Raw genomic sequence first — 25,496 nt, 5'->3', positions numbered from 1 at the left:
ATAAACTAAAAACATGCAAAAAGTTTTTTTTCTCTATGGAAAAAAGAAAAAAATGTTTTGGAATGTACAGCTGGAACTTTTTCAAATAATACTCCACTTGACTTAGCCACTAATATTTTCAGTGTCTCTGGGTTAGCATTGTTCATAACTATTCCAAATTTTGGAATAGTTATGAACCATAAGGGTTCCTTTTGTACCTTTTTGGTACAGAACCCTAAAAATTTATGAGTAAAAGGCAATCCCGCTGATTTTAAAATTACTGCAGTTTGCTAAAATATGCGTTTGCTTAAATATTGCACTCTAGATGATTTTTGCTAGGGGTTATTTTATCTTTAGACATGTAGTCTCCGATTGTTAGTACGTCCTAAGGAGAAAGAAATCATGGCAGAAAGTATATTACTTTAATTACTGATTTTGCCTAATTGCCTTGTCTTGTTTGGTTTCCTCGCATTCGATTCGATATGAAAAGTAGTGTTTAACTTGGGTGAAAGGCATCATTTCAGCCTCGCAATATTGGCGCTCTCATTGTGTTCGAGCGAGAGATACTACCTCGGCATAAATAAGTGCCTTTCATCCCTTGGTTAACTATCTACTATTACAATAGCTATGTTACTAATCAAGTTTACAAGGCTTATTTTAAGAGTAAGCCCAAGCTAATCGGAAAACGCCTTTGTCATGTCAGCAAAGTAAAATATCAATTACAGCATTCGTGACTCTAGCACACCGTCTCATAATAATGGCAAAGTCATTTATTACCCCGCTTACTACAACTAAGAGAGGGCAATAAAAATGAGAAATTATTTTTAATAATATTGTAAGAACAGGGGCACGCACGGTGACACCACACAATATTTTGGTGGCTGTAATACCCACCCTTATTATTATAACCGGGCATTCTTCCGGAGACTAGTGGGTAATAACCCCGCTACTCACTTTACGACCTTAACGCAATTTTATGTGAGAATAAACTATGATAAACGTCTATTGGTTTAATGTGATGAGCGCAGATATCGTTATGCATACGAGTATCTACTAGCGAAAACTAATTTCACTGTTGTAGTAGGGTAATCGTTTTTTCCTGGATTAGATACTTACGTATTAATTACGATTGTATAAAAGAGGGTGATAGGTATTATAATGTTGCAATTAGAAGACTATTTCACTGGATAATTAAATGGAGTAACAGTTTCGTTTTTTTTAGATATTATACACTTAACTAGTTTAACTTGCTTGACTCTGTAGTTCATTTATGTTTATTAATCCAATCAATGAATAACGAGGGTACTGTATAGTACCTATACCTACATTCTTACATGAGACAAGCAGAGTATCTACCTACATACACCTCGTATGATATCTGTAGAATTACATATACCTACATAGGCTGAAGCATTATCCTTCAACCGAGGGAAAACGAAGCATATCCTGGTGACGAGGCTTGGAATGCAACGCGATTATGAAACGCCATTTGTCAAGTTTTTATTGGGTACCCCAAAGCAGCATCCATTGTTGTCCCCCTCGCCCCGCGGCGTACCTCGCTGGACCCTCGTCTGGCTGACGTTCATTCATAATTTTTATAACTTGTTAACATTTTGCGGTATGTTTTCGTCGACGTGACGGCATCGCTTACAAATGGTGTTTAATTAAATTTTATCCTTCTCTTTACTTTTTATGGGCTCCGCTCTTCGCTCCGGATCTGCCACTGAACAGTGCATAGATATTTGAAAAATGTCTTTGCACAAGTATTTGACAGTACAAGATTCATATTAATTACTTTTATCTGAATTTCATGGTTTTCTAATATCGTTTAAAGATAAATAATTTACTAGACACATTTTCTGAATCCCAAATTATTAAAAATATCATTAGGTAATCTCGTAAAGTACATTATGCTCGAGTGTAGGTACAGTCAGCATCAAAAGTAACGGATCCGAATACACGTAAAAAGTATCTACCATTCTCTAATAGCTTTACAAAAAAGATGTCTCTACATGTAGAACAATTAGAATGTGAAAGATACTTTTACAGTATATATGGTGCTACTTTACCGCACTAGTGCGAAAATTAGCATATTACGTTACTGTATCAAACATTTAAAGGGCCATATGTACTGTAAAACGTTGTACGATACATGTGCGAATAGGTAATTCGTAACTCGTGTCGATTTAAAACACTCCCTTCGGTCGTGTTTCAATTTATCGCCACTAGTTTCGAATTTCCTATTTTTCGCACTTGTATCCTGTGTTCCTATATTTAGTTTTAAATGGATTTGTTTTACAATTTGCATTCTGATAATTAACTCCACATTCCATAATTAACAATATTTTTATCTAAATTGTTAATTAAGAGTACCCTCAAGAAATACTAATGACTAGATTTACTTTTTAAATAAGACGGCTCCGTACATTAAAATATGTAATGAAATGTGTCAATGTAATGTGTATGTAAAATGTATAATTGTTGGTGCAATCAAGAATATTTACTTACTTACATAATGCGGAAATTTGGTTGTCAAAAGTAGGCGTTTGACAATTTATAGGCCAAAATATATGGGGCGTAGTACAGCGCCATCTGTTTTAACTGTAAAACGGTATTTTTTTCTTAGACTACAACTTCCCTATGATAAAATAAATGACTCTTTGATAGTAAACATAGCCATATCACAATATTTTGATATGAATATCACAGTATTGGCAGCGGCAACCAACGGCCATATTAAACGCATCGTCGTGGTAGAGGGCGAGTTCCGGCGAGGCATCCATATTTCGCGCTTCGCCAGTCAAAGCGGGTGGCGCCGGGTACAGCATTTTAATATCAGCCACCCTAAGCGTTCCAAACACTGATATAGTTGAATGCGGCTGCTCCGCATCTTGAATTATTGACATTTATTAACATCTTTAGTAATTCATAATGTTATGACAATAACTATCTTAACAGAAAAGTACATTAAAGTACCAGAGATTATTTGTGCAAGATCTTGCTATTTACTAGTAGGACAATACGGAATAAAAACTAGATCATGCCATTAGTTTAATATATTTTTACTTAAAACTTCTGGTAATATGCAAATAATAGTGTGCGTGCGCCCCCGGCGCTCCGTGGTCCGTGCGCCCGCGTCAGCTAGCGGACGCCCATACATATATTTATGTGACTAAAGCGTGTATTAAATAAATGATCTTTTTCTTAAACAACATAATAAATCTACCATTAACTATATAGGGTGAACTTAATGGATTTGTTAAGTAGAAGCAGTTAGTACTTTGTAACCGACAATACACGGTGTAACATGAGGAAACCGAAAGATCAAATTTAGAGACTAAAATTTCATAAAAACTTTTCTGGATTTCGCCTAGTTTTAGAGTTAATACCAATAAAAAAAAACATCTTATTGTAACTTAGTGCAAAACGCCTTTTTCTAACGTCCTTTTTAGGGTTCCGTAGCCAAATGGCAAAAAACGGAACCCTTATAGATTCGTCATGTCCGTCTGTCTGTCCGATTCTGTCACAGCCACTTTTTTCCGAAACTATAAGAGCTGTACTGTTCAAACTTAGTAAGTGGATGTATTCTATGAACCGCATTAAGATTTTCACACAAAAATAGAAAAAAAAAACAATTAATTTTGGGGGTTTACATACTTAGAACTGAAACTCAAAAAATCTTTTTTCATCAAACCCATACGTGTGGGGTATCTATGGATAGGTCTTCAAAAATGATATTGAGGTTTCTAATATCATTTTTTTCTAAAATGAATAGTTAGCGCGAGAGACACTTCTAAAGTGGTAAAATGTGTGTCCCCCCCCCCCCGTAACTTCTAAAATAACAGAATGAAAAATCTAAAAAAAATATATGATATACATTGCCATGTAAACTTCCACCGAAAATTGGTTTGAACGAGATCTAGTAAGTAGTTTTTTTTTAATACGTCATGAAATTTAAAAAAAAAATTTTTTTTCAACATACCCATACATGTGGGGTATCTATGGATAGGTCTTCAAAAATGATATTAAGGTTTCTAATATAATTTTTTTCTAAACTGAATAGTTTGCGCGAGAGAACCTCCCAAAGTAAAAAAAAGTGTCCCCCCCCTGTAACTTCTAAAATAACAGAATGAAAAATCTAAAAAAATTATATGATATACATTACGATGCAAACTTCTAACGAAAATTGGTTTGAACGAGATCTAGTGAGTAGTTTTTTTTAATACGTCATAAAATTAAAAAAATTTTTTTTTTCGTCAAACCCATACGTGTGGGGTATCTATGGATAGGTCTTCAAAAATGATATTTAGGTTTCTAATATAATTTTTTTCTAAAGTGAATAGTTGGCGCGAGAGACACTACCAAAGTGGTAAAATGTGTGTCCAAAGTGGTAAAATGTTGAACGAGATCTAGTAGTTTAAGTAGTTTTTTTTAATACGTCATAAAGGAACCCTTCATGGGCGAGTCCGACTCGCACTTGGCCGCTTTTTTAACTTAGTCATAATATCCTTATTTATAGACATTAAAAAGTGACAAGTAACCTTTGCAAAATCTAGGTTTTACGAAAAAAAAAAAATCGTAGAATTCCAGTGCCAGCTTCACCATAACATTAACTTTTTATGTAAACATTCATTATTTTTTACTTGGCGAACTTTACTTAAACTCATATAACATTTGGCCTCAAAAGTGCGTGGTTAAAATCTTTCGGGTTCCTCGTGTTACACCGTGTAGAGGCCAAGCAATAAGAAGGTATAGAGGGAAATGCTTGGAATAAAATTTTTGACTCTGTAACTTTGTTTGGACTTTGTTTGGTGAATATACAAGTATCAAAATTCCCCGGCCATGGCCCTTGAGCCGATGGGGAGAGGGGGGTTTGAAGGTCCCATTTTACGGTTTTTCACTTATATCTAGGAAACTTCGGGTCTTAGCGACATGAGTATGTATACAAAACGAAAGCTGATAAAATTTGCTACAACAATATTTTATTAAGTTTTTCGATATCTTGAATAGTTTTCGAGATATCCTCTCTTGAAAGTTTATTCTAGGGATCTTAATGTTATCTTTTATCTTGATATCTACGTTATTGAAGCGGTGTCATGTAATGGTGTCAATGTGATACCATAGGTAAATTAAGTTTAGCACCCCCGATATATCCGAAAACGATACCAAACACGCCCTAGCAGCTTCACAGATGTAGATAATAAGATAAAAATTGAGAGCCCTAAATAAACTTTTAAGAGCGTATATCTCAAAAACCATGTAAGATATCGAAAAACTTGAAATAATAAAACTTGTAACAAATTAAACCAAATTTCATTTTGTATAAATGTTCATGTCGCTAAGACGCATACTTTCCGAGATTTAATCGAAAAACCGAAAAATGGGACCCCGCCCTCACCCCCGGCTCAAGGGCTGCGGAAAGGGACTTTTGATATGATCACCTCCTAACTAGTCCAAACAAAATTACGAAGTCAATAATTGAGTTCCAAGCTTTTCCCTCTATAATATTTTTGAGAATTCGTTACCTGGCCTAATAAGTAAATTATATAATTGAGAATCTGCAGTGTGATGTACTAATAAATAGCATACAATTATTTGTATCTACATACATTACAGTTGACGTTTAGGTTGCTCTACCTACCTACGCATATTCATTTTTTCCGCAATGATGTAGTACATTTTTTAATTTCTAAAGTTTGAAATACATTTTCTAAAATAGCGGCGGTTCCTTGAGACCCTCAAACGTGATATGCCTGGATATAAAAACAGGGCTTCTTATAAACACACATACCAAATTTCAGACTGTCCTAGAGATTTCGATGTTTGCCGAAGCTCGATTCTGCTACCCGCATTATCAACGTTTAAGGGTCATATACACAAGAATATTAAGTTTTCTACTCGTATTGGTCAAAAGCGACCCCAATGTTCTTATTTTTCGGGAACAAGCATAATAACCAAATTTCTAAAATTTGATTTAAAATCTGTGTATAGCTCTTATAATGATTTAACTTTGACGAGGCTATCAACTACGATTATAGACGTTTTAGTGAAGTCGCTCCGCGATATCTTCCTGGAAAAACTTGCTGCTGGAGCAACTATTCATATCTTCTCCGCTTGCAACCATCATAGGAGTCGTCCATAATGGCGTCAGCTAAAATAGAATCCCTCAAACACCTTCTTCGTTTGAAAACATCATGGGTATCTTCGATGATGGCCTCAGTTAATATAGAATCCCTCAAGCATTCGACATAAGAGAGCGGTACATGAATGTAGGAAGCCAGGTCTAGCTCCAACGTGGGGCGGGAGCGGCCAAAGTAGCGTGCGCAGGCGGCCACGGCGCCCGCGGAGAGGTGCGCTGTCCGCACGGTCAGCGGCCGCGCACTCGGCTCGTCGCAGCTCGACGAGTTCGAACCTCCGGACAAACAACGCAAACTATATGGCACTGTGAGGAAAGAGCAATTGTTCTCTGTTATGTATGGTTACTTATATGCAGGTAGGTATACATAATCTTGCGACAGTCAGTCGGAATAAATCTGTCAGCCTAACGGGCGTTTCCTTTAGCCACCAAACCCAAATTTAACATTGGGCGACGAGGGAATACATTATTTTCTTGCGAGGAAGATGGCTAAAACTGTGGGAAAAGTCGCGTGCTTCGAGATGGATGGTGGGAATTGGCAAACTTTTTGTGATCGTTTGGAGATGTACTTTTTGGTGAATAAGGTGGAAGATAAACTGAAGCTGCCGATGCTAATAAGCTGTATAGGGGATACCGCGTATGAGCTGATGGTCATCCTGTGCAGCCCGAAGAAACCGTGTGATTGTGAATACGACGAAGTGATTAAAATAATGGCTAATTATTTACAACCGAAACCGTCGGTAGTCGCCGAAAGATTCAAATTTCGTCAATGTCGACATAGTAACGGACAATCAGTGGCTAATTTTATGGCAGAATTAAAGAAAGCATCCAAGTATTGTCATTTTGGTACTACGCGGGATGATAATATGAGACCAATTTGTATGTGGCGTAAATAGTGATTTTGTTAGACAGCGATTATTTGCAGAGGAAAAACTGTCTTATAATAAGGCGGTTACGAATTTACGATTGCTACTACTACGCTGGAAGCGGCCGAGCGGGATTCACATGCAATCGGAGATAAGGATAATATTAGCGAGCGAAATGATGTAAAAACAGTGCATAAGATTCAAACGGTCAGTGCAGGTCGTGGTTTATGCGAGTCGTGCGGCGACCCTCATCATCGACAAACAGAGTGCAAATTTAGTCAATACGTGTGTGACGTGTGCAAAATTAAGGGGTATTTGCGTAGGATGTGCCCGCATGTCATGCGTGGTAGCAGTTTCGGGAGACCTACGAACGGTTTTGGGGCTAATCGTCGTGGCAATAGAGGCCGCGGAGCAGCTAACCACGGGCGGTCATGGCGCGGGGGCTGGAGCGGCAGAGGTGGTGGTGCCAGGTCCGGTTTGCATTGGGTGCAAGGTCGGGACGCGGAGGCGGACCAGGAAGACTTCTTGGAGGGCGAGCGTGGAAGGGACGGCGATGAAGTTATGAATTTGATGTCGTTGAGTCAGTACAAGCCGGTGTATATTCCTATTCTTGTAAATAATCAGGTTTTGACTATGGAGGTGGACACGGGATCAGCAATATCATGTATAAGTAATACAAACTATTATAAATATTTTGCTAACTTTTACTTAAGTTTTATGACGGTTCGGATATCCGGCCTCTAGGTTATCTTGAAGTACGTAGACGTAGTTTACGAGAATAAAAGGAAAAACTTAGATTTGTATGTAATTAATAATGGTTGTACCAGTTTGTTAGGCCGTCAATGGCTCGCCGAGCTAGGTATAAATATACCACCTTTTAAGGTGTATAATTTTAATATAGACGATGGGTCTATTGTCAAGTTGATGGATAAGGAGGCTTTAATTTCGGACGTACTTTCCAGGTATAAGGCGTTATTAGAGGATGCATTTGGCCGGTACACCGGGGGCAAGGCGTCGCTGTGTGTGCGCGACGGAGCTCAGCCGATATTCTGCCGCGCGCGGCCCCTGCCATACGAGCTTCGCGCGCGCCTCGACGCCGAGCTGGACGCCATGTTAGCGGCCGGCGTCATCGAGCCCGTTGACCACTCCGACTGGGCCACTCCTCTTGTCATTGCCAGGAAAGCGGACGGCGGTATAAGGGTATGCGCGGATTATAAGATTACCTTGAATACAGTGTTATTGGTCGATAGGTACCCGGTTCCAAAAATTGAGGACTTGTTTACAAATTTAAGCAATAACTCATGTTTCATGAAGTTAGATTTATCGCATGCCTATAATCAGTATGAATTAGACGAAGCGTCAAAGTATTATACGGTGATAAATACACTCCGCGGATTATTTAAATATAATCGATCGGGACTTTTCCAAAAAATGATGCAATCTGTTCTACAGGGAATTCCGAACGTACTTAATTTCCTAGATGATATATTAATTACTGGGGCGGACTTAGGTTCTCTAGGTTCGGCATTCCGAAACAAGTAGTAAGCGACAATGGGCCTCCTTATTCGAGTACAGAGTTTAAAAATTTCTTATCATCTAATGGCGTAGATCAAGTACTCTCGGCCCCGTACCACCCGGCTTCGAACGGAGCGGCCAAGAGCGCAGTAAAAATATGCAAAGCGGTAATTATAAAAGCTTTAAAAGAAAATTTAGACGCGGAGACCGCACTGTGTAGATTTCTTTTGCAATATCGAAATACCGAACATAGAACGACAGGAGAGAGCCCTGCGAAACTTTTACAGGGACGTTCACTGCGAACTAGGTTAGATTGCTTAAGACCGGATCGAGGGGATCACGTCCGAGCGGCACAGGCCGCGTAGCCAACGTGCAAATCGCTTACGCTCCGTAGCGATCGAATCGCAACTGTCACTGTCGCACTAATATGGAAGAGTGATAGAGAGACACCAAGCGATTCTTTGACGAAGCGATAGCGATTGTCACCTTGGCTAGGCCGGCAGGAGCGGCCGCGGCGCGCGGCGGGCGGCGTCCGGCGATCCGGTCTGGGTACGACAGTATCGCGGTGACGATAAATGGATGTCCGGCACTGTACGAGACAGGCGCGGAGACACTGATTATATTGTAGATACTGATAATGGAACCGGGGTTCATAGACATATTGACCAATTGAAGAGCAGGAGGGTAACGCTAAATAACGGGGGAGGTAGTGTAGCTAAGTGCAATTCGCTTGTGCTTCCTGGTAATGACGAGCCGGTTACCCAGTTGGACGAGGTCGGCCCAGGAATAGCGATGAGAACGAGCGTGAGCGTAGCGCCGAGCCGGTAGTGGCGATTTCGGCCGCGTCCCCAACTGCGCACAAAGCGGCTCCATTTTTTTTTTTATACTACGTCGGTGGCAAACAAGCATACGGCCCGCCTGATGGTAAGCAGTCTCCGTAGCCTATGTACGCCTGCAACTCCAGAGGAGTTACATGCGCGTTGTACCGATAGAATGCCCAAATAGTCACCTGATCCATCCTCTGGGGCCCAATTGCCTACTGACAGTCTGGTCAATGCGCCCTGGGTACCTAGAATCCGCAAACCCCCGTTCAGATTCGGGTTTGAAGATATCTTTGTTATTAGTAATAATAGATAAGTGTTTAGTATTTAAGATTCCAATGTATTTCGTTACATAATTTTGTATTAGTATATAAATACCTCTTGGCTACATTGTATACCTAGTAAGCCACTAAGGTTGAATTTCTAATGTTCCTTACCTTAGTAGCTAATGTATATGTAACGGTAGCTTATCGCTTAGGTAACAGATAGGTTATATTGAATTATTAAAAAGTTTTCCTTATGAACCTTTCCTTATAAAATATAGGTATAAGTTGTCAATTGTATAAATTAAAGGTGGAGGTGTTATGTATGGTTACTTCTATGCAGGTAGGTATACATAATCTTGCGACAGTCAGTCGAAATAAATCTGTCAACCGAACGGGCGTTTCCTTTAGCCACCAATCCCAAATTTAACATATATTTTATTTATTTGAGAGATCATAAAAATCAGATTTTTTAATATCCTGACATCCAGACAGGAATAGAGGCGGGTGAAATCTATGTGAAACTGGAAGGAATTTTACTGTGATAACTGATTGTCTTGACTATAACTTAAAACGAATCCACATCTATCAACCATCCAAGCATCTACTACTATTAGAAACTGTAAGTGTAAATTTTCGTGATATTGTTTGCCAAAACTAGCAAAGAGCAGCAGGCCCAATACATATGTTAGATTAAATAATCTGTATATTTATATGTACTGAAATGAAATAAAAAATTAATACTTGGAATTATGCAATAATTATCAAAACAATGTTAACCATGAAATATAATACATCATGAAATACAGTACATTATAATACAAGTGTGCTAAGTTGGTCATTACACGCGAGGCGATATTGTGCGCGCGAGCTGTAAGCGAGCGCGCAATAAGAAAGCCGATGTGGGTAATGACAAATGCACACGCGTTTCATACGATATTCTTCAACACACTTGCGAGGAAAAAACAAAACTTATAAATTAGATTTCTTTTTGTCAAAACAGTAAAAGTACAATTTTAAAAATGGTGGATTACAATTTTAACATCGAATAATTGCATCAAAGCGTGCTGGGCTCGTAGGCACTTATTCGCCAGTTCATTGAAGTAAGCTACCAACTTGCTGATTTACCATTGAATAAAAGTTTCATATGCCGCTGTTAGATTATTGTTTATAAATTGTATTATGTATGAAACTGACCTGTTTCTCTTTGACGTCCAATGTTGATAAATATTCAATATTTAGACACTTAACTCAATATCATGTCAAGTTTACACAGTTTGTGATTTATGTAGGCACGATACGAAACCATGGTTGTTTAGAGAAACATTGGTAGTGGTAACTTTGAGACTGTAGTTAACTTACTAATAAGATTTGTAACCTATTTTAAAGGGATTATATTAGGTATTAATATTATTTATTAGTAATTATGTATAACGAAGTTTATTGAAAAGATGTTGTGATCATTTTATTCTGCATTATTCGATAAATAGATAATAAAATACGTTTGTGACGTCAGTTGCGAGTGGCTGGTTAGCAGTGGATATAAAAGGGCCCGACCCGATTCATTTGGATCATTCTCATTATGATTCTTCTTTGTGCTGCAGCACTGAGTTAATCGCCGCCACAGGGATATTGAAAGTTAACTACATACTATGTTGATAATTATTTTAAATGCTTATGTACTTACCTGATGATTGAATTGATGGATTAATTAGTCAATAATTAATTCAAATAAATATTGGTAAATTATAAAGTATTAGTGATTGTATTTATTAGTTGTTGATGATAAGGTGAATAAATAGGATTATTAACTTTAATAAAGAGGCTTTATTTTCAATTATATTTGTTCATTATTTAATTTATCATACTTGTAACTCAAATAGCATCTAGTGATTGATTTAGCAGTTTCAAATCATTCTGAATCTAGGTAAATAAATAACTTGATGACAAATTATGCCTAATTTATATAATTAACTTAGTGTTGTTAAGAGCCCTTATTCCTTGGAGCGTTCTCCGATTTCACGAAATAACGCTCGATAGATGGCGTTGGCGCTCGGTACGCGAGCGCCGGCAACGCGACGCGCATTTCAATGCAGACAAGAATAATCTTGATAGTTTTCAATATAATTTCAAGCAACATTAATTTTAGTGTTATATGATATCATATATGGGCACTCTTTATTTTATTTTATATGCACATTAGTTTTTAGGGTTCCGTAGCCAAATAGCAAAAGACGGAACCCTTATAGATTCGTCATGTCCGTCTGTCTGTCCGATTATGTTACCGCCACTTTTTTATGTACACTATTACTAAGTGTACAGACTACAGAGTGTACTATAACCCTTGCTCTTTATTCTATCTCTTTCACACCAATGGAAAATGAAAAAGATAGTAAATGACTGCAGGTATAAATAAAGTATATTAGTGCGATAGAGAGACAGATAGTGTTTCGTTGTCGTGGCGTAAAAGATTGGCACGATGGCTATGCACCCATGGCGCCTAGCCAACATGACAATCGTTTGCGCATGTTAGTGCGATAGAAAGACAGATAGTGTTTCGTTGTCGTATCGTAAACGATTGGCATGTTGGCCACACACTTGCTTGGTGCCTAGCCAAAATACCAATCGTTTGCGTATATTAGTGCGATAGAGAGATATAGTGTTTCCTTGTCGTATCGTAAACGTTTGGCATGTTGGCTACGCACCCATGCTGTCCAGCCAAGATGCCAATCATTTGTGCATATTAGTACGAGAGAGAGAGACAGATAGTGTTTCGTTGTCGTATCGTAAACGATTGGCATGGTGGCTACGCACCCATGCTGCCTAGTCAAGATGCCAATCGTTTGCGCACATTAGTGCTATAGAATTTCAGTGTTATTTGAAATTACGTTAGGGTTTGATGAGAGAGAGAGAAACACGATGAGTTATGATGAATAGATTAGGAGTTCTGGTGACCAACTCCTGACTCCATCATGAGACCCTGGACTTCATCTAGATCGATGGTACTCGTCAGGGCAAATCTATGGAGCCCAAACACGATGGAATTATAATGAGTAGATTAGGAGTTCTGTTGACCAACTCCTGACTCCATCATGAGACCCTGAACATCATCTAGATTGATGGTGCTCGTCAGGGCAAATCTATTGAGCCCAAACACGATGGAGTTATGATGAGTAGATTAAGAGTTCTGGTGACCAACTCCTGACTCCATCATGAGACCCTGGACCTCATCTAGATCGATGGTTTTCGTCAGGGCAAATCTTTTGAGCCCAAACACGATGGGATTATAATGAGTAGATTAGGAGTTCTGGTGACCAACTCCTGACTCCATCATGAGAACTTGGACTTCATCCGGGTCAAAAAAAAAATAACGCAGACCCTAACGTAATTTCAACTAACACTGAAAATGGAAGGGTCGGCCTGAAAACCAGCGTTGTAGTAGGTAAGCCTGCTGCAACACATGCTGAGGTTCGCTCCTTTTTAGCATCATAATTTTAAAAGTTTTTTATATCTACATGTAAACATAAATTTGTGCCTAATTAAGTTTCATTTTAAGGCTTGTAATGTTTTGTAGTATTGCCTGTAAACATGTTTCAATGTGGTGTTAAATAAAAAAATTCTATGTCTATGTCAAAAATCCATCAATAAGCGAGAGTCTGTTGTTAAGCATAGTATAAAAAATTAACTTTTATTAAGATTTTCTAATCGCAGTATATAGCACTTCTCGGAACTCCGTAGCTGATTACGAACGCAACGAACGCCTGACAATCGAGCACAGGTACGTCTTCTAAGCGCGCTCCGTGATTTATACGTGTTTTAAAAAAATATAAATTTACGGCAATGTAGGTCCCATAGTTATGATTTTTTTATATAGGTGAATATAAAGTTACAGTTTGCTATAATATTATTTTTAAAGCAAAATATGCGTACAATTTGCGGAAATAAAATATAATATAACCCTGTTTTCGCCAACAAAATAATGAAAACTCAGAAGGTATTTTATCAGTTTTTTCAGATGAATCTTCGATTGTTAATCATTCCAGCCCCTCCTACGAGATATGTTGAATCAAATTGTAGTCATTCATGTACCAAATGATTCTTGTTTACTGCAAAAGTGAGCAGCGAAACGCCACATCTCACTGCAAAATTTGGAAAAGACTCCCAAGAAAACTCATTAAAAAAGATGTTTAAAAGAGAAAATGAAAATTTTAACTGTTGGAGCCCCTAGTTTAGGAAACGATTATATAAGTACGTTACCAGTTTTTGAATAAATACTAACAGTTACGTCGTAATCTTGAATGAAAAAGGAAGCATTTTACAAAATACGCTCGTCTGTAGGAATAAGGCCTCTTTAGCAGTATTGAGAATTTAATGTAATATTTACTATTAATTCTGTTTTCATTGATTATTTACATAACAGCAGGGTTTGCTTTTATCTACTAAGACATCTATTGTAACTTAGTATTTTCACACCGCCAATTATAAATCATCCAATTTTTTTATTTAATTTATTTTTTCAGGATTACAACAGCTTATAATAATTACATGTGCAATTTTAAATGTATATAAGATATTTCTTTACCAGTACTAAGATAGTCAAATAAGAATAATGCGTTGCTTTATCTGAAACGAAAATATTTTATTTAATCTGTGTTTCTATCATTACTACATTTGTAAGAAAACTAAAGGAAAACCTACATACCTGAAACGAAAATAAAAGACATTAAATGTCCATTCGTCTATCAGCATGTAAACTTAATCACTGATATCACTATTTGATAAATTATTTTAAATAAACGTTTTCTTTAGTGCATTTCCCTTTTTTAATGGCATATGTGACATTATCGACAGCCACGCATCCATAGAGTAGGCACGTAGTGATTATATGCTCTTTGGAGTAGGCGGCGGTCAAATAGGAAAAATAATAAAGTATAATAATACTTTTTACATGTATAAAGCCATTTTGATGGTAAAAGGCTATCGTTGTCGGCTCTTGCCTCTATTAGTGTCAATTTTTATGTGTTTTTAATTTTCAATGCTTCAAAATGTCATTTTCGTCAATATATAAACTAGAAACATGCAAAACTATTTCAATTTTATGACATTATGACAAATACGGAAAATGGCTGACGCGTTATACTTTTTTACGCACGATTCGAATGCACGCGCAAGGCAAAGGCGCGAACGAAATCGACAAACAACCAATTAAAAAAATGTAAAAAAGCTAATATTTTCGTATTTCTGTTCGACGGATGGAGATCAAATCGATAAAATATTTTGTTTATTCATTAACGTAATTTACGAGATAATTGAATCTATAAAAATAATGTTTGGTTTGATAAAACCTCTTTGAACTAACATTTGAAACCTAATAGTTGGTTAAAAAATGTATTACTCGACCAAATGAAGAAGGTTCCGTTTCCATACATATTATTAGCAATCAGTTACCTTCCTAACTCAGTCGGATAATATAATGAAAAAGCACGAGTGTTATAATATACTGGAAAAGCACGCGTGTTTAATATCTTGGATTATGAACCAAAAATCGATGGAATAAAAACGCCGTTTTGAGCAAGTGTGATGAAAAAGTACTTACTGTGAGGTGAAACGTTGGCGACCCAACGCACGCGCCGGTCGAGCCGGTCGCGCTTGAACTCGGCTAGATTGACGACGATGCCCAGCGGCTCCAGCAACGTTGGCGGCAGCCGCGTCTGCACCGCCAGCAGCTCGGCTACCTCCACGCTCGTCCACAGTGGCACGCGGTAACCTGCAAAGTGCAACTGTTATCCGAGGGCCACGGAACGGTCTATGCTGACGCCATACATTTGTTTTAGTTAGCGTTAACGTTGTGCACTCCAGAGTATTCGTTTCGTGGCCGAGGTGTTAGGCATTGGTCTTCCGCTAGTGCCGTTTCGTGTATATTACGTTAGGTTATATATATAATATATATATATATATAGATTATAATACGCCGAGTTTGAACAAAAATATGAGGATTTAGAAAAAAGTTACAGTCAATAAAAGCCAAATCCTAGTCCATATAATATTGATATAGATTTGTACTTAGTAATTAACTCATACCGAAACTTCCTGTAATCTCAAAAACCGTTGCAAAGAAAATCGATCCAACGTCACCTTTTGACAATCAGAGAGCAAAATGTATGGAGCTGTACAGCGCCACCTCGTTTACCTGTCAAATTCGAAGCATGAAATCGTCTTAGATTTTACACATTTGAATCAATGTATCTTTGACTTTGGTAATAATAAATATGAAATATTTTGTTAAATATTCGCTTTTTAGCTGTTTCTGATAATGCACACAATTTTTCTTTACGATGGGATCAACCTGAAAATTTTCCTATTTGGATAGGTACTTAACGTTGAATCTGCGGATATGCGATTTATTTGGATTTTTTATTCATTGAGTACGTACCTGCGATTTCAGTTTAGAGCTTTAGTGCTTTGCCATTGAAAGACGTCCTTCCCGATTATTGTACGTATAGATTAAAACGAAAGTGACTAAAATAATTAAACCTGGTACTACAAAAGTCGCACGAAAAGTGGGCTTCATTATAAAAGGATACTCGAAGCCTGTCGGCCTTGCCAAGTGACAATCGCTATCGCTACTACATCGAAAGGCAACTGTAATTATCGCATTAATATGGAAGAGCGATAGAGAGACACAAAGCGTGTCGTAGCGATAGCGCTTGTCACCTTGGCTAGGCCGGCTGGTATAACTTTGTTGTCGAGGTTGACCCAAAAATACTTTGACAAAAAATTTGACTGCGGTATATATACCTATAGTAAAACAATCAGTATTTATCAAATATGCATTTTTGTATTAAAGCTAAAGGAGAATATTTTAAAGATGCGTTTCATTTTATTTAAGAGCCCTTAATCCTTGGAGCGTTCTCCGATTTCACGAAATAACGCTCGATAGATGGCGTTGGCGCTCGGTACGCGAGCGCCGGCAACGCGACGCGCGTTTCAATGCAGACTAGAATAATCTTGATAGTTTTCAATATAATTTCAAGCAACATTAATTTTAGTGTCATATGATATCATATGGGCACTCTTTATTTTATTGTATATGCAAAGTAGTTTTTTTTTTATGTACACTACTGCTAAGTGTACAGACTACAGAGTGTACTATAACCCTTGCTCTTTATTCTGTCTCTTTCACACCAATGGAAAATGAAGAAGTTACTAAATGACTGCAGGTATAAATAAAGTATATTAGTGCGATAGAGAGACAGATAGTGTTTCATTGTCGTATCGTAAACGATTGGCATGTTGGCCACACACTTGCTTAGTGCCTAGCCAAAATACCAATCGTTTGCGTATATTAGTGCGATAGAGAGAGAGTAGTGTTTCGTTGTCGTATCGTAAATGATTGGCATGTTGGCTACGCACCCATGATACCTAGCCAAGAAGCCAATCGATTGCGCATATTAGTGCGATAGAGAGACAGATAGTGTTTCCTTGTCGTATCGTAAACGTTTGGCATGTTGGCTACGCACCCATGCTGCCCAGCCAAGATGCCAATCGTTTGTGCATATTAGTACGAGAGAGAGACAGATAGTGTTTCGTTGTCGTATCGATTGGCATGGTGGCTACGCACCCATGCTGCGTAGTCAAGATGCCAATCGTTTGCGCACATTAGTGCTATAGAGTTTCAGTGTTATTTGAAATCACGTTAGGGTTTGTATTATTATTTTTGACCCGAATGAAGTCCATCCAGGTTCTTATGATGGAGTCAGGAGTTGGTCACCAGAACTCCTAATCTACTCATTATAATTCCATCGTGCTTGGGCTCAAAAGATTTGCCCTGACGAACACCATCGATCTAGATGAGGTCCAGGGTCTCATGACGGAGTCAGGAGTTGGTCACCAGAACTCCCCAGAACTCCTAATCTACTCATAACTCCATCGAGTTTGGGCTCAATAGATTTACCCTGATGAGCACCATCAATCTAGATGAAGTCCAGGGTCTCATGATGGAGTCAGGAGTAGGTCACTAGAACTCCTAATCTACTCATTATAATTCCATCGTATTCGAGCTCAATAGATTTGCCCTGACGAGTACCATCGATCTAAATGAAGTCCAGGGTCTCATGATGGAGTCAGGAGTTGGTCACCAGAACTCCTAATCTACTCATTATAATTCCATCGTGTTTGGGCTCAAAAGATTTGCCCTGACGAGTACCATCGATCTAGATGAAGTCCAGGGTCTCATGATGGAGTCAGGAGTTGGTCACCATAATTCCTAATCTACTCATCATAACTCCATCGTGTTTGGGCTCAATAGATTTGCCCTCACGAGCACCATCAATCTAGATGACGTTCAGGGTCTCATGATGGAGTCAGGAGTTGGTCACCAGAACTCCTAATCTACTCATTATAATTCCATCGTGTTTGGGCTCAAAAGATTTGCCCTGACGAGTACCATCGATCTAGATGAAGTCCAGGGTCTCATGATGGAGTCAGGAGTTGGTCACCATAATTCCTAATCTACTCATCATAACTCCATCGTGTTTGGGCTCAATAGATTTGCCCTCACGAGCACCATCAATCTAGATGACGTTCAGGGTCTCATGATGGAGTCAGGAGTTGGTCACTAGAACTCCTAATCTACTCATTATAATTCCATCGTGTTTGGGCTCAAAAGATTTGCCCTGACGAGTACCATCGATCTAGATGAAGTCCAGGGTCTCATGATGGAGTCAGAAGTTGGTCACCAGAACTCGTAATCTATTTATCATAACTCCATCGTGTTTGGGCTCAATAGATTTACTCCGACAAGCACCATCAAATTACCATTATGATGAATAGATTAGTTCTGGTGACCAACTACTGAGTCCATCATGAGACCCTCGACTTAATCTAGATCGATGGTACTCGTCAGGGCAAATATTTTGAGCCCAAACACGATGGAGTTATGATGAATAGACTAGGAGTTCTGGTGATCAACTCCTGAGTCCATCATGAGACCCTGGACCTGATCTAGATTGATGGTGCTCGTCAGGGCAACTCTATTGAGCCCATACACGATGGAGTTATGATGAGTAGATTAGGAGTTCTGGTGACCAACTCCTGACTCCATCATGAGACCCTGGACCTCATCTAGATCGATGGTGCTCGTCAGGGCAAATCTTTTGAGCCCAAACACGATGGAGTTATGATGAGTAGATTAGGAGTTCTGGTGACCAACTCCTGACTCCATCATGAGACCCTGGACCTCATCTAGATCGATGGTGCTCGTCAGGGCAAATCTTTTGAGCGCTAACACGATGGAGTTATGATGAGTAGATTAGGAGTTCTGGTGACCAACTCCTGACTCCATCATGAGACCCTGGGCCTCATCTAGATCGATGGTGTTCATCAGGGCAAATCTATTGAGCCCAAACACGTTGGAATTATAATGAGTAGATTAGGAGTTCTAGTGACCAACTCCTGACTCCATCATGAGACCCTGGACTTTATCTAGATTGATGATGCTCGTCAGGGCAAATCTATTGAGCCCGAACACGATGAGGTTATGATGAGTAGATTAGGAGTTCTGGTGACCAACTCCTGACTCCATCATGAGACCCTGGGCCTCATCTAGATCGATGGTGTTCATCAGGGCAAATCTATTGAGCCCAAACACGATGGAGTTATGATGAGTAGATTAGGAGTTCTGGTAACCAGCTCCTGACTCCATCATGAGACTCTGGACCTCATCTAGATTGATGGTGCTCGTCAGGGCAACTCTATTGAACCCAAACACGATGGAGTTATGATGAGTAGATTAGGAGTTCTGGTGACCAGCTCCTGACTCCATCATGAGACCCTGGACCTCATCTAGATTGAAGGTGCTCGTCAGGGCAACTCTATTGAGCCCAAACACGATGGAGTTATGATGAGTAGAGTAGGAGTTCTGGTGACCAACTCCTGACTCCATTATGAGACCCTGGACCTCATCTAGATCGATGGTGCTCATCAGGGCAAATCTTTTGAGCCCAAACACGTTGGAATTATAATGAGTAGATTAGGAGTTCTAGTGATCAACTCCTGACTCCATCATGAGACCCTGGACTTTATCTAGATTGATGATGCTCGTCAGGGCAAATCTATTGAGCCCGAACACGATGAGGTTATGATGAGTAGTTTAGGAGTTCTGGTGACCAACTCCTGACTCCATCATGAGACCCTGGGCCTCATCTAGATCGATGGTGTTCATTAGGGCAAATCTATTGAGCCCAAACACGATGGAGTTGTGATGAGTAGATTAGGAGTTCTGGTGACCAGCTCCTGACTCCATCATGAGATCCTGGACCTCATCTAGATTGATGGTGCTCGTCAGGGCAACTCTATTGAACCCAAACACGATGGAGTTATGATGAGTAGATTAGGAGTTCTGGTGACCAGCTCCTGACTCCATCATGAGACCCTGGACCTCATCTAGATTGAAGGTGCTCATCAGGGCAACTCTGTTGAGCCCAAACACGATGGAATTATAATGAGTAGATTAGGAGTTCTAGTGACCAACTCCTGACTCCATCATGAGACCCTGGACCTCATCTAGATCGATGGTGTTCGTCAGGGCAAATCTTTTGAGCCCAAACACGATGGGATTATAATTAGTAGATTAGGAGTTCTGGTGACCAACTCCTGACTCCATCATGAGAACTTGGACTTCATCCGGGTCAAAAATAATAATGCAAACCCTAACGTAATTTCAAGTGAAAATGCGTTTTTCAGAAAATCGCAGCCAAATAACACTAGACCTTACTCATAGTGTTGTGTTCCTGCCGGTGAGTAAGGTTGCCAGAGCTCAACGAGGGGCGGGAGGGGGTTAGGGTCGGCAACGCGCATGTAACTCCTCTGGAGTTGCAGGCGTACATATGCGGGCCGTATGCTTGTTTGCCACCGACTTAGTATTAAAAAAAAAGTAACACTGAAAATCCATCAATAAGCGAGTCTGTTAGGCATACTGTAAAAAATGAACTTTTATTAAGATTTTCTAATCGCAGTATATAGCACTTCTCGGAACTCCGTAGCTGATTACGATCGCAACGAATGCCTGACAATCGAGCACAGGTCCGTCCTCTAAGCGCGCTCCGCGCGGACTGAGAGCGGGGCGTCGCTGCTGCGTGATTTATACGTGTTTTAAAAAAATATAAATTTACGGCAATGTAGGTCCCATAGCTACGATTTTTTTTTTATAGGTTAACATAAAGTTACACTTTGCTATAATATTATTTTTAAAGCAAAATATGCGTACAATTTGCGGAAATAAAATATAATAAAACCCTGTTTTCGCCAAAAAAATGAAGAAAACTCGGAAGGTATTTTATCAGTTTTTTCAAATGAATCTTCGATTGTTAATCATTCCAGCCCCTCGTACGAGATATGTTGAATCAAATTGTAGTCATTCATGTACCAAATGATTCTTGTTTATAGCAAAATTGAGAACCGAAACGCCACATCTCACTGCAAAATTTGGAAAAGACTCCCAAAAAACCTCATTAAAAAAGAGGTTTAAAAGAGAAAATGAAAATTTGAACTGTTGGAGCCCCTAGTTTAGGAAACGATTATTTCAGTACGTTATCAGTTTTTGAATAAATACTAATAGTTACGTCGTAATCTTGAATGAAAAAGGAAGCATTTTACAAAATACGCTCGTCTGTAGGAATAAGGACTCTTAAGTGATTTGAATAATATTATTTAAAACTCGTGCAAGAAAAATAACCTTAAAAAATATTTGTCAACGTAAGTATCTTTCTATTTTTGGGCCCCTTGTAAATTTTTCAAGCTGCTAGCATTCCTAATATCCAATTCACACCCAAATAAATTGTACCTCAAAAAAATAGACAAAGAGTTATGTTTTCAATCAATAAACCTTTTCTTGCACCATGTGCGTCATCTCTAAGTGGCTCATTACGAGTATATAAACTTTCAGTATTCCCACGTACCTATGATATGGATAGACATATCCTACGTTGTGAGCAGTACTTAAGTTGAAATTACATTAGTCCAATAATATTACTGTTAAAGCTCACTAATCTATCAAGCACAACGCTGCATTACATCAAACGGCAGTCTCTAATTGACAGTTACCGGAACAACGCTGAATACAGTTATTAATGGAATTAGCATGATTGGGCTAACTGACCGATAGTTTGAAACACGTGATATTCCCACGTGACGACATCTTTGACGGAGTGATCAACTCCTTGCCGGAATAGGTAGCTGCTCACGTGCGAGGCGGACAGGGAGATGGCGGCCGAGTTACTCTTAGCAGCTATTTGTACGCATGATGATATTAACGCGGGTATCCTTGAGCGCAATCCCTGCTGAAAGCGCTGGATCTGGTGGCTATCTGTAAGGATGTCATATATATGTATGAATTAGTGTGCCAAAAATACATAAATATTTTCGTAATAAAGATGAAGACTCACCTAAGTGCCGCATCTGGCTATACAAGTAACGCTCCATAAGGCGACAGGCCAACGCGGCCACACCGGGAGCGCGCACTCCCAGCTCCGCGCTCACCACCCATACGGCAGCACGACCCTGCTTTTCTAGAAGGTGCAGTCCCCATTCACCAGCTCCGCATGCTTCAACAAACAATAGCGTGATAAAAATAAAAACAAACCGAACTCTCTTTACCGTTAAGAAGTACTGTGGTTTTCATCATCACTATCAGCTCAGTAGTATGAGATTATATTTAATACTTGACGCAGCGAATGATAATCCCACGATAGTTCATTTTTGTATGGAGTAACATTCAATGTCAAATGTTTTTTGTCTTTTTTGTACTTTCACATATTTTTATTTAGAAACGAATCGATTAAGTCATAAATATACGGTGAAAACATATTTTTTCAATTAAATAATAAATTAAGTCCATCCAAACGCGACTTTGAGGAACTGTCATAGGAATCATCATTCACCCCGTCAGGTATAGATATGGGCCATTTCATCGTATGAGCACTTTGTAGATAAAATTGTTGACGCATTTTAGGTTTGTAAGCAGAACTTCGACAGACTTTATCAGATACATACTTATTCAAAAATTAAATTAGGTATGATGTGAATTCAAATAACTGGCGCTTCAAAAATAATACAAACTTTGAAATTAAGTGTACATATATGGAAATACAAAGTCTACGCAGACAAAGTCGCGCGCAGTATCTATAATCTTCCATATAGCAACAGATGAACAAACTACTCGTGCAAGTGCAAGTGCTGAGGCCAATGACGACGAGAATTGCGAGCACAAAGTTTAAACACTCTTTTTAGGGTTCCGTAGCCAAATGGCAAAAAACGGAACCCTTATAGATTCGTCATGTCCGTCTGTCTGTCCGATTATGTCACAGCTACTTTTTCCGAAACTATAAGAGCTATACTGTTCAAACTTGGTAATTAGATGTATTCTATGAACCGCATTAAGATTTTTACACAAAAATAGAAAAAAAAAACAATAAATTTTGGGGGTTCCCCATACTTAGAACTGAAACTCAAAAATACTTTTTTCACCAAACCCATACGTGTGGGGTATCTATGGATAGGTCTTCAAAAATGATATTTAGGTTCCTAATATCATTTTTTTCTAAACTGAATAGTTTGCGCGAGAGACACTTCCAAAGTGAAAAAATGTGTGTCCCCCCGTAACTTCTAAAATAACAGAATGAAAAATCCAAAAAATATATATGATATACATTACCATGCAAACTTCCACCGAAAATTGGTTTGAACGAGATCTAGTAAGTAGTTTTTTTTTAATACGTCATAAATGGTACGGAACCCTTCATGGGCGTGGGCGAGTCCGACTCGCACTTGGCCGCTTTTTTTTATTATTCACTGTACTGTACATCATTCTGTAGTTGATTGTAACCTTGAGTATATTAAAACCGGCCTGAAACGTGGTATCAGCCCACGCATAATAAAGGGTTAGTCTCTTCATTCGATATGAATCGCGGCCAGGCTTTGATTTAGAAACCTAGGGCTCCTAGGCTCTTGTTATGGCACTAAGAATTTAGGGAGGGCCCCTCCATCTCATGATCATTGCTAGGTTGCCTGGGCCTCTAGGCCTGGGCCTTGTGGGTCTAGGCGAATATCCGATTCTCACCGCGGCACTTTACGCACGTCACGTGACACGAAAAAATCACGACAAGGGCCGATTTTTGAATTTCGACCACTCGATTTCGTGTATTTTGTTCAATCATAATATCTCCACTACTAGGTATTTAAATTCTCCTATTGGAATTGAAAAATAGTGGCTAATACAAATAGCATTTCGCCATTTTCCACAGATTAAGATTCGATTGAGGAAATTCAAAAATCGGTCCCCAGATCATGTTGGGGAAGGGAAGAAGGAGATCTCATGTGTATTTTTCTACAGTGAACGAAACTAAGAAATATCTACCACGTGAATAGATACTATGTCTAGATTTCGATAACATAAGTCTGCACTTCGTACTTCAATATGGCGGGTCTAATTTATCACATTCATAACGAAAATAGAAAAATAAACAAGAGTTAAATACTATAAATAGTATTATTTATCGTAAAATGAGGCCGAATGAAAAAGTTTCAAAAAAATACACGCGAGGATATGTGTGTTGGAAAGTGCTGGCTGTTCATATTGTCTATGATCGCGGGAATATTTGAATTTGTTTCCTTGACATGTTTTTCTATTATGATGTTATTATATCGATCGTGTAACATGTGTTAATTTTCTCTCTGAATAAACCTAATCAATATTGCTTCAATATATTCCTATTATTTCGTCACTGCTTTCCACCATCAATGTGGGGGAGGGAGGCGTAGCCAAGAACCTCACCAAGGGGTAGGGGTGTCAAAAAGTAGCCGAAAAAACCTCGCGTGATTTGTGTGCAACCCCTTACCCATACCCTGAATTTAATAAAATCACGGTGTATATTTTCTTGCTTTTTTGTTTTCCCCCATTTCTTAAGTTTGGAGTGGGTGGAGGTAACCAACCCTCGTTACACAGTTACAATATATTTTCTAGCATGGAGTGCACCTCAAAAAAAAATTAACTTCTAAGCTAAGTAAAAGAGTAAAAGTAAGAGTTTCCGAGTAAAATGGCTGTTACGGACATACGGACAAACGATGGACGGAAGGCCAGACGGACTGACGAAATTATACCTAAGTGTTCCTGTTTTGTCATTTTGGTTACGGTTTCCTAAAAAAGTGTGTTAATTTTCTTACCTTCCTCCTTATAATCATCTTTTACTCTTCGCATCCAATCCGGCATAAGATGCAAACATGCATATAGAGACGATTTAAATCCAGATCCCATTATCACTAGATTTGCCACTTTTCACTTAGAACAAAGTAAATTCACTTATATAAACTGCTCTGTTAACTAAAAAATCATATTTACTTTAAACTCTATTTGAATATATAAGTAGATTAGTTTTTGATCATTGAAATAAATGTAAATATGTAAATATTTATTTATTATCGTGTCAAAAGCAAAATATGACAACTCTTAAAACCATAAACTAATAAGTTATTAAAAAATTTCCTCCTTTATGAATTATTAAAATCACATCCGTGCAACCATGGAGGGTAGATGTAAAAAGAACAATCTCTTATAGGAAAACAGTTACTATTCTAATAAAGTGTCCAGCTGGCAGCTGTAAACTTGAAGGTATATATTAAAGTGGAGAGTGCAATGACTTTTTTTGCCATACCAAATTGAACCTTGTCACCGAGCCAGAAAGGTGTTCGTACCAGACTAGAGAAAACGGTCCACTTGAGATAGCAAAACCGGAGCCCTGTGTCTCACTCGCACATTTTGCCATTATTAAAAAGATATCATTGTGGTAGTAATAATATCAATAATTTAACTAAAATAAATTAACTGAAATTAATAATGTTCTTATACTATTTTAGCGCTATA

The 25,496-nt window shown here is 38.6% G+C and overlaps 1 protein-coding gene across 2 annotated transcripts in view; it reads right to left on the bottom strand.

Moving 5' to 3' along the window:
* LOC133517373 (uncharacterized) overlaps nucleotides 1–25,411 on the bottom strand; it is a 65,898-nt gene extending 40,487 nt beyond the window's left edge. For both annotated transcript variants that reach the window (XM_061850674.1, XM_061850680.1), the window contains exons 1-4: nucleotides 24,800–25,411; nucleotides 22,024–22,182; nucleotides 21,738–21,944; nucleotides 15,177–15,347 (exon numbers count right to left, since the gene is read on the bottom strand). In XM_061850674.1, coding sequence (XP_061706658.1) covers nucleotides 15,177–15,347; nucleotides 21,738–21,944; nucleotides 22,024–22,182; nucleotides 24,800–24,890 — 628 coding nt within the window. In that variant the 5' untranslated portion in view covers nucleotides 24,891–25,411. The remainder of the gene's footprint in view (nucleotides 1–15,176; nucleotides 15,348–21,737; nucleotides 21,945–22,023; nucleotides 22,183–24,799) is intronic.
* Nucleotides 25,412–25,496: the final 85 nt, after the last annotated feature.

The sequence above is a fragment of the Cydia pomonella genome, chromosome 1 (assembly GCF_033807575.1).
Source record: "Cydia pomonella isolate Wapato2018A chromosome 1, ilCydPomo1, whole genome shotgun sequence".
In the NCBI taxonomy this organism is placed as follows: domain Eukaryota; kingdom Metazoa; phylum Arthropoda; class Insecta; order Lepidoptera; family Tortricidae; genus Cydia; species Cydia pomonella.
The sequence above is the reverse complement of the archived record's forward strand: the minus strand, read 5'-3'. Positions and strand labels throughout refer to the sequence as shown.